The 15762-nt window shown below is 41.9% G+C and overlaps 1 protein-coding gene across 2 annotated transcripts in view; it reads left to right on the forward strand.

Annotated features, from left to right (window-relative positions):
• The first annotated feature begins 1598 nt into the window (after positions 1–1598).
• Positions 1599–15762, forward strand: part of LOC124087852 (zinc finger protein 709) — a 31512-nt gene continuing 17348 nt past the window's right edge. The window contains exons 1-3 of one of the 2 annotated variants that reach the window (XM_046436990.2): positions 1599–1766; positions 7412–7538; positions 8123–8183. In XM_046436990.2, the coding sequence (XP_046292946.1) occupies positions 1764–1766; positions 7412–7538; positions 8123–8183 (191 nt within the window). In that variant the 5' untranslated portion in view covers positions 1599–1763. The remainder of the gene's footprint in view (positions 1767–7411; positions 7539–8122; positions 8184–15762) is intronic. The other variant, XM_046436991.2, reaches the window with a different exon arrangement.

The following is a 15762-nucleotide window of genomic DNA, read 5'->3' on the forward strand; positions in this document are numbered from 1 at the left end:
GCCACAGCTGAGTCAGGATGACACATGGCATATTGCCAGAAGGGAGTGGTTGAGAGGTGATGCCAGCGAGCCATTGAGATGATGATGGTTATGTTAAGCTGTGTATTCAATTTTATATTTGACCTTTACTGTCCGGCAATAGGGAGGCTCTTGCTGTCTCCAGCTCCCACCCGCCAGCTACTTTAGAGTTCTGGTGGAGTTCTCACGGGGTTCTGGGGAGAGTGCCAGCTGACCCCGGTGGAGGGTGAGAGTGTTCCTGGGGAGCGTGTGTGGTGTGCTGGTGGAGTTCGGCAATAAAGAGTTGCTGTTTTGAACCTACAAGTGCTTCCTGGTGGCTCGGTTATTTGTGCCCAGCCAGACTGCGGCACTCAGCTCTATTTTGTATTTTATTTAGAGACAGGGTCTGAGTTGCTTTGTGCTTTGCAGTTGCTGAGGCTGGCTTTGAACTTTAGATTCTCCTGTCTCAGCCTCCCAAGCTGCTGGGATTACAGTCATGTGCCACTGCGCCTGGCTAACCATACATTCTTACAGATTTTATGACCAGGAAAAATTATTCTTATCTCCCAGGATTTGGGGATCTGGTCTGTGAAGAGTCACAAATGTCTCCCCCTTCAGGATAAGTTGGGTCCCTCTTATCAACATTATTTCAGGCCTGCATTTCTTCTGCAGATAACAGGTAATTTGGTGAGAAATGTGACATATTCTGTCCATTTAAGCCAGGGAGGGCTGCAGGTAAATTGCATCTTGGAAAGGAAAACATGTGGGGGTCAACCCAGTGGGCCCATTTTATAGAATTAGTCCCTTAAACTTGTGTTCTCACCATTCTCATCTGTCTGTACCTTATCAATATATAGAGAGGACTTTATATTATATGAAATGTGCCAATCTGATAAGAACAAATACTGTAATCCCTTTATATGAAGTACTCACAGGTCTAATTTTTTTTTTTTGAAGTGCTGGGGATTGAACTCAGGGGTACTAGACCACTGAGCCACATCCCCAGCCCTATTTTGTGTTTTATTTAGAGACAAAGTCTCACTGAGTTGCTTAGTGCCTCATTGTTGCTGAGGCTGGCTTTGAACTCCCAATCCTCCGTGTGCCACCACTGGCCCCAGAGTCTGATTCAGAGTCAGAAAGAAACACTGTGGTTTCAAAAGATTGAGTCTCAGAGTGCCAAATAATTTCTTTGGGCCGCGTGGTGTCCTAAGGTTTGAACCCAAGGCCTCTGGCATGCTAAGCAAGCTCTCCTATTACTGAGCCGAATCCCCCAGTTCAGAAATGGAGAGTTACTTAAAATAAGTAATAAGTTTCAGTTTGGGAAGATGAAGAGTTCTGGAAATCGGTTTTGCAATATTTAAATATATTTAACCCCAGAGAAGACACTTAAAAATGTCCTGAGGACAGGGGTCAGGGGTTGGGCGGGGCTCAGTGGTAAACAATTTGCTTAGCCTGAGGGCCCAGGGCTACACCCCGGGCACCCCACCACCCCACCACACCCCAGCCTAAGCCAACTACGCGACCTCATTCCCGGCTTTCAGCCACAGTCTAGGGGGCGTGGCCACGGAGGATGCCCACTCAGTATTGGGGCTGGAAAGCCGTGCGGGGCGGCTGCGCATGCGCCGGCGCACTCAGCTATAGGTTCTGGCCACGTCCGGAATTTTCAGTTGGTTTCTGGGTTGTGCTCCTTTGTCGCGCTGTGACCTTACAGCTATTGAAGGACCCGAAGGAAGACTTTGGGAGACCCCAAAGGCGGGAAAATAGAAATGGTGAGTGCTGAGTTGGGGGCCCCGAGTCGAGGGAAGACGGAGGTTGGAACGCCCCGAACCGGCCTGGGGGCGACGCCGCCTCCGCACGCCGGCTCCCGAGCCGGGCCGAGTCCGCCGCGGCGCCGCTCCCCGCGCGGTGACCGCCGGCCCGGGGCCCTCGCCGGGCAGCTCCGCCCGCGGCCCCGCGGCTCCCGACTGTGCCGTGACGGAATGGGGTCCTGTGTCTGGAAACTCATCGGGGTCACAACTGAAGTGACCGAGGCGAGCGTTTTCTCGCTCCGGGATGGATGCCTGCGGAGGGGGCGTTTCTTTGCCGCCCGGGGGAAGAAAACGCGTCGTCCCCACAGGCTTGCCCCGGGCCCGCCGCCCCAGGGAGGCCCCAGCCTAGGGCTCTCAAGTTTGGGGACGACGTCCTTTACCTCTGCATTGGAATTGTGGGGAAGCAGGACCCTGTCGCAAGTCAGAAGTTTTGCATCTCTTTCCTTGGATCCACCCCTTAATTCTAGTTTTCCTTTGCACTTGGAAGTTTTTATTCAGTTGCGTGATTGTGTGCAATGTTTAGTTTTGTGTGGGAGGAGATAAACCGATTGCGAGATGAGATGCCAGAAAGGGAGAAAATTCTGAAGCCGAAACTTTTTTTTTTTTTAAGGAGAGAGAACCTCAAGATGTGAGATCAAGCTGGGGAATCTAGTTGAGTGGTAGATGGTTTGCCTAGAGAGGCTCAAGACCCTTATGTGAGATCAGGGTACCAGGGTATTTAAGTTCTCCCCCCACCTTCCAGTCCGTGGCACTTCAAAAAAAGTTAAATCACTCTTTTTTTTTTTTGCATGTGAATGTCTGTAGAGGATTTTCAAAATTTAAAAAGTACACTATTCATAAGAGGATTGAATCCCCTAACTCCTTTTATATGCAGTGTTGGAAATCGAATACAGAACCTCAGACATACTGCATTCCTGTTTTTTTTTTTTTTTAAAGAGAGAGTGAAAGAGGGGGAGAGAGAGAGAGAATTTTAATATTTTATTTTTTTAATTATCGGCGGACACAACATCTTGGTTTGTATGTGGTGCTGAGGACCGAACCCGGGCCGCACGCATGCCAGGCGAGCGCGCTACCGCTTGAGCCACATCCCCAGCCCTGCATTCCTGCATTCCTGTTTTGATTAATTTATTTTTCTAGGTGCTACTGATGTAGGGGGGTGGCTGGCCCATGGTAGGCAACTGCTGTACCACAGAGTTCTGTCCCCAGCTCTGAACTACTGTTTTAAGTGATATGATGAAATCTACTAAACTCAATGTATATCTCTGAGAAGTCTAGTTTATTTAAAGGGTTGATTTCCAAGCCCTAATGTGTACTATGCTACCTGTTCCTGATAGTATCATTCAGTGAAAGGAAAAACAATGATGCTCTTTTTGATTTCAGTTAGAAAGAAACTTGATTTGTGTGTGTGTGTGTGTGTGTGTGTGTGTGTGTAAGCCTGTTTGTGGTATTGGGGATTGAACCCAGGGCCTTGCATGTGCTAGGTAAGTGCTCTACCACTGACTTGATATCCCCAGTCCTTTTTTATTTTGATACAGGATCTTGCTAAGTTGCTCAGTTTAGCCTCAAACTTTCTTTCCTCCTGCCTCAGCCTCCTGAGTGGCTGGCATTGCAGGTGTGTGCCAGTGTATTTGGGAAAACTTGAAATGTTTGCAGTTCCATTACTTTTTTTTTTTTTTGGTACTGGAGATTGAACCCAGAGGCACTTTACCATTGAGCCACATCCCCAGCCCTTCTTATTTTGAGACAGTGTTTCACTAAGTTGCTTAGGGCCTCCATAAATTACTGAGACTGGGCTGGAACTTGCAGTCCTTCTGTTTCAGCCTCCTGAGTTGTTGGGAATACCGTTGTGTGCCACTGCTTCCAGCCTGTAACGCTTCTAAAGATTAAATTTTAGAATTGTTGCTGTGCAAAAAAGCTGAATTTTCAGGGGCTAGAGCTGGGGCTCAGTGGCAGAGCGCTTGCCTAGCATGTGCGAGGCACTGGGTTCAATTCTCAGCACCACATATGAATAAATGAATAAAATAAAGGTCCTCAACATCTTTTAAAAAAGAGATTTTTTTTTTTTTTAAAGCTGAATTTTCAAAAGCCAAAGGAGCTGGACATATCCCAGCTACTCCTGACACTGAGGCAGGAAAATTACAAGTTCGAGAGGTCAGTCTGTGTAAATAAGTGAGACCCCTCCTTTCAAAAATAAAAAGGGCTGAGGGTGTAGCTCAGTAGTAGAGAGCTTACTTAACATGGGGGAGGCCCTGGGTTCAGGCTGAATACCACCAAAAAAAAAAAAAAAAGAAGAAGAACAGGAAAAATAGTTAATAAAAAATAGTATTGAAAGCAGAATGTGGCTTATATAGATGCCAGGTGCTATAGTGCACTCTTGTAAGCCTACCTATTCGGGAATCTGAGGCAGGAGGATAGAAAGTTCTAGGCCAGTGTTGGCAACATAGTTAGACCCTAATTCAAAAAATAAAACTCTTGGATGCAAGTAATTCCCCTTCCCTAGCCTCCAGAGAAGCTTAGACCATAGGCTCTTTCCAAGCCTGTCCTGACTCTTTTTTCCCCTTTAAATTAGTTTGAGTAGATACTGTTTTTTTTTTTTTTTTTTTTTTTTTTTTTATATTTATTTTTTAGTTCTCCGCGGACACAACATCTTTGTTTGTATATGGTGCTGAGGATCGAACCCGGGCCACACGCATGCCAGGCGAGCGCGCTACCGCTTGAGCCACATCTCCAGCCCCAGATACTGTTTTTTTATTGATATTTTCACAAACTAGCTTTTGGTTTTGTTCACTGTCTAAATTGATTTTCCTCAAATTCATTTCTTTTCTAACTTATTTATGTTTTTGTGCTTTACTCTGGGTTTAATTTGCTCCTTTTTTTTTTTTTTTTTGGTTTTCTGAGGTAGACAGATATTATTGGTAATAGGTTTCTTTACTGTATGTGTTCAGTAGCATAAATGTCACTCTAGGTACTGCTTTTGTGGCATTTCAGGAATTATGTTAATTATTATTTTCACTTCCCCAGTGTCCTTGGATATCCCTCTGCATTTTTTTTCACATCAGTTTTGGAAGGTCATATTGGCATATCATTGAGATCATTGTTTCTTTACACATTTGCATAGTTTTCATGAGCCCCTAAAAGGGTATTTTTCATTTCTGTTGGACCTCATTTTATTGCTTTTACTACTTGTTTGTTTGTATCTTTTTCTTTTTCTTTTTTTTAGTATAAGGGATTGAACTCAGAGGCACTTAACCAGTGAGCCACATCCCCAGCCCTTTTTATTTTCTATTTTGAGACAGGATCTTGCTAGATTGCTCAGGACCTCACCAAGTTTCTGAGGCTGACTTTGAACTTGTGATCCTTCTGCCTCAGCCTCCTGAGTTGCTGGGATTATAGCCACTACACCCTGATATTACCTTTTGATCCTTAGAATTTTCATGTGTCTGCTTGAAATTACCCAGGTATTCTTGCAAATTGGTTAGTGTTTCTGATAGAAACCTCAGCATATTTCCAGGAGCAGTGGTGCACACCTGTGCAGTGTGCTGCACACTTTCTAGCTACATGGAAAGCTGAGGCAAGTAGATGCAAAGTTAGAAGCCAGCCTGGGCACCTTGGTGAGGCACTGTCCCAAAATTTTAAACAGGTTGGGCAGTTGGGCATAGTAGCACATACCTTTGTGTGATCCCAGGGACTTTGGAGACTGACAGGAGGATGGCAAGGGATTCTGGAGGCTGAGACAGGAGGATGTCAAGTTCAAGGCCAGCCTCAACAATTTAGTGAGACCTTGTCTCAAAATAAAATACAAAAGGGGCTGGGGATGTGACTCAGTAGTAAAGGCCCTTGGGTTCAATCTTCAGTTTGCACTCCCTCCCCGACAATAAAGGAGGTGGCTGGGCAGCCTCTGCAACTTACTGACACCTGGCCTTTAAATAAAGTAAAAAGGCCTGGGAATGTAGCTCAGAGAAGTACCCTGGGTTCAATCTGTCACTATGTGCCTAGCATGTGTGATGCCCTGGGGTCAATCCCCAGTAACTGCCCTGCCCCCATACACACGCACCTCACCATATTAGTCTTGTTAGGCTTGTTTTTTTTTTTTTTTTAACTTTTTTTAATATTTATTTTTTAGGTGTAGATGGACACAATACAACACCTTTATTTTTATGTGGTGCTGAGGATTGAACCCGGGTCCCACCCGTGCTAGGCGAGCGCTCTACCGCTGAGCCACAATCTCAGCCCCTTGTTAGGTTTGTTTTAAATTTCTGGTCTAATGGTCCCCAGATCTCTTCTATATCTGAACTTGGTTCTGGAGCTTGTCTTCTCTTCAGACTGTGTTTGGAAAGTCTTTAGTATGCGTCATACATTCTTGTTGAATACTGGACATGCTGTACTTGAGAAAAAGACTGGAGAGCCTCAGGCCTTTAATATGAGGTTTTAGGTTTATCCTTCTCAGTTTAGCCGAGTTATTGTTTTCTTTTTTCTGTGGCATTGGGAATTGAAGCCACAAGTGCTCTACCACTGAGCCACTTCCCCAGCCCTTTTTATTTTTTATTTTGAGACCGTCTTTCTGAGTTGCTCAGGCTGGCCCTGAATTTGTGATTCTCAGTTTCCTGAGTAGCTGGGATTATAGGCGGGAACCACCGTGCCTGGCCTGATGGTGCTATTGCAATGTCAGAGTATAAAATTTCCTGGTTTTGCTTCACCTTTCTCTCCCCTAGTATTGCTAAACTTTGGTAAAGATGTTCTAAAACCTGAAAGATGGGGAAAGAAATGGTAAATTTTTTTTCACTGTATTTCACTATTATTAAAGGGAAATCCTAATGACATACTAGCAAGATTTGAAAACATTCTCAGGGCTTTGGACCCAGGGCCTCCTGAATCCCGGGCAAGTGCTCTACCAATGAGGTACACCCTCAGCCCTAGAGGCACATTAAATAGCTGGGAACACTTTCAGTGGCATGGAGTCCCTCACACAGCCCAGGCCTTACTGCAACTTGGATTTTCACAGGTCTTCTGGTATCTCATGTTTCTTGGTGAGAATAGTTTTTTCAAATTTGTTTTTATTTTAATTTTACATTTTTAGTTGTAGATGGACACAATACTTTTATTTATTTTAATTTCTTTATTTTTGTGTGGGGCTGAGGATCAAATCCCAGTGCCTCACATATGCTAGGCAAGTGCATTACCACCGAGCTACAACCCCAGCCACAAGAATAGATCTTAAGGATGTATTTATTCATTATAACCATATTCTGATCAGTTCTGTGTTTCCTACACAGCTAGGTGATGTACTATATAATGCGGAAATGACAGTCTCTTACAAGGGGTTGATTGCCTTAAATTTTTATTTCATTTCAGTAGAATTCCTCTCATTTATTCAAGGTGAATTGGGGGCCACTATTAGAAGGCAATCAGACATTCATTGACCACAGTGGAAGTGAAGAAGTAAATGTCTGTGTGTTCATGATTCTGCTAAATTTTATAAGAAAGTGAGATTTGGTGTTCTGACAACCCAGTTAAACAGAGAATGTTTGCATGTCATAGGGATTGAGGGCAGATCCACAGTGCTGTCATTCTCACCCACCCTTTTGCACACATGTGGGATGTTTTAGGACTCAGTGGCCTTTGAGGATGTGGCTGTCAAGTTTACCCAGAAGGAGTGGGCTTTGCTGGATTCCTCACAGAAGAAACTCTACCGAGATGTGATGTGGGAAACCTTCAGGAACCTGGTTTTTGTAGGTACGAATCACTTCATTTCTTTTTTCTTTTTAAGTTTTTTTTTGTAGTTGTAGGTGGACAGCATGCCTTTATTTTTATTTGTTTGTTTTTTTTAATGTGGTGCTGAGGATTGAACCCAGTGCCTCATACATGCAAGGCAAGCACTCTGCCCTGAGCTACAGCTCCGGACCTCATTTCTTGATTTCTTGATTTCTTGATTAAGTTAAGAAGAGAGCAAGAGGTTTTTTTGGTGTTTTGTTTGTTTGTTTATTTAGCCGGGGCACACTTTACCTCTCAGCCCTCTTTATTATCATTATTATTATTTTTTGAGACAGGGTCTTACTAAGTTGCTTACAGCCTCTCTAAGTGGCTGAGGCTGGCCTTAAACTTGGAATCCTCCTTCCTTAGCCTTGCATTGCTGGGATCATGGGTGTGTTCCACCCCACCTGGCTAAGAGTTTTTTGATCATCAATTTATCAAGAAAGATTTCTAAGATTTGAAGGGTGGAAAAGGGGTTACTTTGTGTCTGGGTCACAGCTAATTATGATCTAGAACTTCATGATTTTTCAGTAATTTATGATGATTTTTCTGGGTATGAATTTTAGGGAAGAAATGGAGAGACCACAACATTGAAGATGATGACAAAAGTCAGGGAAGAAATCGAAGGTGAGTTACCGTCACAAGAAAAGACAGTCTTCCAGTGCCATAGCACTTCAAAAACAAGCAGGCAAAAGCAGTAAGCCCAGGGTTGGGGCTGTGGTTCAGTGGTAGAGCACTTGCCTAGCAGATGTGAGGCATTGGGTTTGATTTTCAGCACCATATAAAAAATAAACAAATAAAGGCATTGTGTCCATCTATAACTAATACAAATATATTTTTTTAAAAAGTAAGTCTGTTGTGCAGAGACTACTCAGAAAACAGACCAAGTCCGAGTTTGAAATAATTTGAAGGATTTTTATTTCGCCTATTTTGCCAATTATACCTGGCCAGGGACTGAGTCTAACAGAGTCCAAGTGGCTCTCTGAAAGAACAGAATTTTCTGGCCTGTACCTTTGGAATTTAAGAACGAAAACCATGGCTCAGGGACTTTTCTTATCATCATGAAAGCAAGCCAATCACAGAAAATAAAACAGCGGTTAGCAGAACAACTCACACAACTGCATCTTGGGTTTAAGCAGGTGTTAGACAACCGTATCCTGGGTTCAAGCAGGTGGTCAGTGGGAGTAAAACTCTACTTCAAAGTCATATAGGTCACCAAGACAACCATATCCTGGTTCCAGTACAGTTTGTGGGGTCCAAAGTACATAAGACAATATAGTTTTTTTAATTTAGCAGAAAACAGCTTTCATTTTGTTTTCTCAGAAATGGGTCCTGCAGCTGTCTCTTCATGGGAGTAGTAACAGAAAAACTAAGGTGGAGACTAGAACAGCTGAGATGGAGTCCCTGTGGCCGCACCTGTTTGCTCATCTAGCTATACTGACTCCATTCTTGCTACTCCAGCAGGGAGGGAACTGTTACAAGTGCCGGGTAGTTTTACCATGGCAATTGCTTTACATTACCAGTATTAGTAACTTTTTTAAAAAATATTTTTCTTTTTATTCTTTTTTTTTTTAGTTATAGTTGGACCAATACCTTTATTTTATTTTATTTTTATGTGGTGCTCAGAATTGTGAACCTAGGGCCTCGCCACCTGATGAAGAGTTTCTTGATCATCAACTTATCAAGAAAGATTTCCTAGATTTGAAGGGTGGAAGAGGGGTTACTTTGATAAAAATGTTAGTCTGGGTCACAGCTAATCATGCATCTAGAACCTCATAATTATTCAGTAATTTATGATGATTTTTCTGGGTATGAAAAACCCAGAAAATAACCCAGTGCTCTACCACTCAGCCACAACCCCAGCCCAGTATTAGTAACTTATTTATGCTTTCTTAAGACGATAGTTAACTTATGGCCTACACACACATATTTACCTATCATTTTATTTCTGTTATCTTATCAAAATCTTACTTCTGTAGTCTATAATCTATACCTATAATTTATTGATTGTATTGATCAGTTCACACCACAACCAGTCCAGATTATAGTTTATTGTTGTCAGAAAATTTTCACCTAAAATGACTTTGTAAAAATGTCATAGATGTTCAGATGTTCAGAGGCACCATGAGTGTAAACAATGTGGCAAGGCTTTTTTTGTTCACTTCAAAACAGGATTAGGAAACCCCATGGACAAGGATTCCTGTTTTGATGTAGAGGTGGTAGAGTACTTTTCCAGAGCATTACATACATAAGTAATTTTTTTTTTCAGTATTAGAAATTAAACATAGGGACTTGGAGATGCTAGGCAAGCATTGTACCATTGAGCTGCACCCTATCCTTGTTTACTTTCAAATAGTTTAGACAGGGCAGGAAATGGATACTTTCTCTGAAAATGTTGAAATATGAACCTAACAACTGTTAAATATATATATATATATATATAATTATTAATAAAAAAGTAAAATAATATATATATGTGTATGTATTTATATATAATTATTAATAAAAACCTTTGACAATGTGATAATCATTTTTTTGTGAAAGTTATATGGTAAAGAGACCTTGTGGAAAGGAAAGAATGTAATCAAGGTAGAGAACATTTCATCCAGATTTCAAATCTCAGTCTCACCAAGAAACTGTGACTTGTGCAACCCATGTAAATGTAGTATGTGTGGAAAAGTTCACACATCTGTCATTCTTTAATAGGTGTATCCGATCTCATGCTGGGCACAGACCATATGAGTATCAGGAATGTGGAGAGAAGCTATATATATGTAAGAAGTGTGGTAAGAGTTTCATTTGTCGCAAGTTCTTCCGGGCACATGCAAGGACTCATACTGAAAAGAAAGCCTTTGAGTGTAAACAGTGTGGCAAAGCCTATAGTTATCGCCATTGTCTACAGAACCACGAAAGTATTCATACTGGAGAGAAACCGTATAAATGTAAACAGTGTGGCAAAACTTTCAGATTACTCGCTTTTTTTCGAACACATGAAAGAACTCATACTGGAGAGAAACCCTATAAATGTAAAGAATGTGGGAAAGCCTTCCTTTATTATGAGACTTTTCAGGGACACATGTTCGTTCACACTGGAAGGACATCTTTTAAATGTAAGGAATGTGGGAAAGGCTTCGGTAGCATTGGAGCCTATCGGGGACACAGGAACATACACACTGGAGGGAAACGCCACCAGTGTAAGCACTGTGGGAAACACTTCCCATATTATGCAAAGTTTAAAAGACATGAAAGGAGTCACACTGGAGAGAAACCTTATCAATGTAAGCAATGTGGCAAATCCTTCAGTATTTCCATAGACTTTAGATGCCACGAAAAGAGTCATACTACAGAAAAACCCTACAAATGTACAGAATGTGGTAAAGAGTACAAGTATCCACAGAGCTTTCGATTGCATAAGAAAACTCATACTGGAAAGAATCTTCACAAATGCCAGGAATGTGAGAAATCTTTTGTTAGCTTTGCAGCCCTTCAAGTACACAGGAGAACACACACAGGAGAACGACCTTATGAATGTAAGGGATGTGGAAAGGGTTTCCTGACAAAAAGTCAGTGTCGCGTGCATGAAAGAATTCATACTGGAGAGAAACCCTATAAGTGCAAACAGTGTGGGAAAGCATTCAGATACTCCAGCTCCTTTCGGGTACATGAAAGAATCCATAGTGGAGAGAAACCCTATCGGTGTCAACTCTGTGGTAAAGCCTGCAGCAGTTCAAATGGAATTCGAGCCCATGAAAAAACTCACACTAGAGAGAGGCGCCATGAGTGTAAACAATGTGGCAAGGCTTTTGCCAACTCCTATACTCTTCGAGTACATGAAAGAACTCATACTGGAGAGAAACCTTATGAATGTAAGCAATGTGGGAAAACCTTCACTTATTCCAACTGTCTTAAACTGCATAAAAACTCGAGCTGTATAGAAGCCCTCTGAATGTGAATTGTGTGGTACAGTCACTTCAGATGTTGCAGTTATATTTGAGTACACGAGAGAAGTCACACCAGAGAAAAGCCCTGTGGAAGTAAACAACATAGGAAGTCCTTCATTTACTCAAGTGACATTGGAGAACACAAGATATCATGGGACAGAAACCTAGTGCATGTAAGCTGGTGGTAATGGCACATGCCTGAAATTTCAGCCACATGGGAGATTGAAGCAGTGGGATTCCATGTTCACGGCCAGCCTGGGCAATTTAGGGAGACCCTGTCATGAAATAAAATATGGACTGGAAATAGGTTCAGATAGGTATATGGAGCATGTGTAAAGCCTAGGGATTAATCCCCAGTATCCCCCCGCCAACATAAAAGAGTAAAGGAAAACCTTATACATAAAAACAACATGGAATAGCTAAGTACTTCTGGCTTTTTCAGTTGCACAAACAAGTTCATAGTGGAAAGAAACTATGAAATATGAGGAATCTGGGAAATCCATCACACAACCTTTGGAAGACACTTGAGTATGTGTATTAGAAATATTTTAAGTGTGAAGAATGTTGGAAATTTTTCAGTCATCATGGTTTTATTATTTTTCTTCTCAGGACTGGGATTGTCTACCACTATCTCCAGCCTTTTTAAAAAATTAAAATTTGGGGATGGTGTCACTGTGTTGCCCAGGCTGATGTTGCATTTCTGATTGTCTCGCCTCAGCCTCCTGAGTAGCTGGAGCTACAGGTGTGCACCATCATACCTAGCTAAAAGTTTTACAATTGCTTTCAGTCATTTGGCAAGTCCATCTGGACAAAAGTGCAGTAAATGAATTATGGAAAGCCTAATGCAAATCATTTCATCATATAATCTTCAGAAAGTTCACAGCATGGTTAGTAACATAAATGTTTTAAATATTCTATCTTTATTTGTGGGCATTTTTTAAAGTAGCTTTTTGTTGTTGATGTACCTTTATTTTTTATTTATTTATATGTGGTACTGAAGATCAAATCCAATGCCTCACACATGCTAGGCAAGTGCTTTGCCACTGAGCTACAGCCCCAGCCCCAGGCTCATTCTTTTTACCATGTTTAATTATTAAAATCTGCCAGAAACAAGAAAGTAATGTTATCAAGGCTTTGAAAGCATGATTTGATATAGTGTTGTCTTCAATTTCCTAGTCATATCTTTAGCTTAACCGTCACTAGAGACCTGCGGATTCTTTAAGTGGGGTCATGAATATTTGTAGAACATCAGGGTGGGTGCTCCAGTTTCCTGTGCCCTAGAATAGTTTGTCATGTGCCCAGTTTGCATGAAAGAAATGCAGCCTCCCTGCCACATGTTGATGTACCCAGGAAGGGTACTTGCAAAATTCATCATCCAGTGGTGCCTATAGAATGGGCCAGATGTTTTTATATTTGGGCACATCCTGGTGTATAGCTTTATACTTTTGGGCTGTGGCCTCACCATCACAAATGACAATTTGGAGAATTGTATCCATCACCAAAATGGATACAGTTTTCTGTCAGCTGTAATGCTGCTGTCCTAGAGCACTGACTCTGGAGGCATATGGAGTAGAGGGTGGGGCCTGGGTCAGATTCTACCAGGTGGAATGCTTTCTAAATAGAACTTGTACATTCTACCCTTGAACTCTTTTTTTTTAAGTGAATCATCTGCAATTATGCAAGTCCTTCAGGTATTTTATTTCGTGTACTCTGAGATGATTCAGATATGTATTTTTTTTTAAAGAGAGAGAGAGAGAGAGAGAGAGAGAATTTATTTTTAATATTTACTTTTTAGTTCTCGGCGGACACAACATCTTTGTATGTGGTGCTGAGGATCGAACCCGGGCCGCACGCATGCCAGGCGAGCGCGCTACCACTTGAGCCATATCCCCAGCCCTACCCTTGAACTCTTGAAGTAAGCCTTCTAAGGCAGAAAATGAACTGAGAATATGGATAACAAGAATTTGATTAGTTAGAAGTGGGTGATCTTTTTTTATCCTGTTGATTTTTTTTTTTTTAAATTCTGGGAATAGAACCCTGGGGCATTCTATCACTGAGCTACATTCCCAACCCTTTTAATTTAGAGATAGGGCCTTGAAAAATTGCACAGGCTGGCCTCAAACTTGGGATTCTTCTGTCTCAGCTTCTTAAGTTGTTGCAACTGGAGGTGTGCATTACCGTGCCTGCCCTGTCAAAACTCGTGAAACACATGTCAGTCCAGCTGCTGAAGTACTTCAGACCCTTCCTCTGCTTTCCTGCCTAGAAAGCTCCAAGTTGTGCTGTCAACGTGAGTCTGTGTTAGTTTGAGAGCCTGAGCCTGAACTTACTGAAGTGCCTAGCTCAGAGAAGTTATGGTCATGTGGATGTCTCTTGGTGTTGGTATGTTAATGCTGCATGACAAAATTGGATGGCATCTCTGCCTCCCTGAGGCATGGGGGTATTGTGCTGATCACATCAAAGTAGATGCCAAGCATAGACATGGGTTCTGTGCTGTAGATTTTCCAATGACTTGCCACTGATAACAAGGTCACTTTCTGGCACAACAGTCATTTCACATTCAGAGGTGCACATGAAGCAAATGACTCCATCAGTGTTGATCCCAAGAGGTCTTCATATCAAAGCTGTACCACATCAAAGCTGTATCCAATTGGAAATCACAGAAATCTTGAACCATCCTTACATTCCAGGGATAAGTCTCACTGTGTTATGTTGAGTAATCTTTTTAAAATATGCTTCTTGAGATGATGTACTCATGCTTATGCAAGAATTCTTGAATAATATTCAAGAGATATTTGTCTCCAGTTGTCCTTGTAGTTTCTTTTTCTACCTCCTATGTCAGGGTCACTCTGGCCACACAGATTGAATATTTTTTTTCTTTTTTGCAGTATGGAGGATTGAGCCCAGGAAAGTGCTCTACCACTAATCCCAGCCCCCTCTCTTTTCATTTAGAGATGGGGGTCTTGCTAATTTGCCTAGCTTGGCCTCAGATTTGTGGTCCTCCTGCCTCAGCTTCCCAAGTTGCTGGTATTACCGGCATGTGCCACCATGCCCAGCTCACAGAGAATGAATTTGAATGTTATATTAATCAGCTTTTCATTTCTGTTACCAAAATACCCAATAAGAACAGCTGAGAGGAGAAAAAAATATTTATTTTGGATCATGGTTTCAGAGGATTTAATCTAAAGTTAGCTGACCCCACACAGAAACATCAGGGCAGAAGGGCATGGAGGAGGAGAGCTGCTCAGCTCATGGCAGCTGGGAAGGAGAGGGAAGAGAAAATGGACCAGGAGGAGATAAACCCTTCCAGGGCACATCCCAGTGACCTTCTTTTTCCAAGTAGGTCTCACCTCCCAGAAGTTCATTCAGCTATCAATGGATTAATCCATCAATAAGGTCAGAACCCTCATAATTGACCTCTGAACTGTGCCACATTGGGGATCATATTTTTATCTTTTTGATAATGGGAATTGAACCTAGGGGTGCTTTACCACTGAGCTATATCCCCAGTCCTTTTTATTGTTTGAGACAGAGTCTCGTTAAGTTGCTGAGACTGGCTTGGTACTTGCTGTCCTCCTGCCTTAGCCTCCCAAGTCACTGGGATTGCAGGTGTGTGCCACTACCCCTGGTTGGGACCATACTTTTACATGAGCTTTTGAAGGATATTCCAAATCTAAATCATGTATTCCCCTCTGTTCATTTTTTTTTTAAACTTTAAAGTTTGAGGAGCATTGTTGTTCATTCCTTAAGTGTTGTATACATTTCACCAGCAAGACTCTTGGTCCCTGGCTTTATTTGTTGAAAAATTTAACTGTCAATCTCATTAGTCAAAGTTTTGCTCAGATTTTCTATATCCTCATGACTGAGTCTTGGCTGTGTATTTCCACAATTCTTTCTACTTCATCTACGATATCTAATTTGTTTATGTACTCCTAGAGACTTAATTTTTTAAAAAAATTCCTGTGGTTGAACCCAGATTTTGGTATAGGATAGGCAGGTACTGTACCATGTAGCTATGTCCCAGCCCTTTGGGGAAGGATAGGAGAAAGATTAAGGAGTAAAATTTTGTTACTGTACCAGGGTCCTCTTATGAAAAAGGGTTAAGAATGTTTCAGTTTGAGGAAAATGCACCTCCTTTTGCTCTAAATTATGATATCTGTCAAAATGGTACTTTTTGTTTGCAGCTCATTTCAGTATTCCTTGGCTTATTACCCTGTAAAAGTCCATAATTCTGTGTGGTGTTTTCTGTGGGAATCCCAGTGGACATG

The sequence above is a fragment of the Marmota monax genome, unplaced genomic scaffold, assembly GCF_021218885.2.
Source record: "Marmota monax isolate L192 unplaced genomic scaffold, Marmota_monax_Labrador192_F-V1.1 WCK01_AAM20220418_F8-fsc00021, whole genome shotgun sequence".
Classification (NCBI taxonomy): Eukaryota; Metazoa; Chordata; class Mammalia; order Rodentia; family Sciuridae; genus Marmota; species Marmota monax.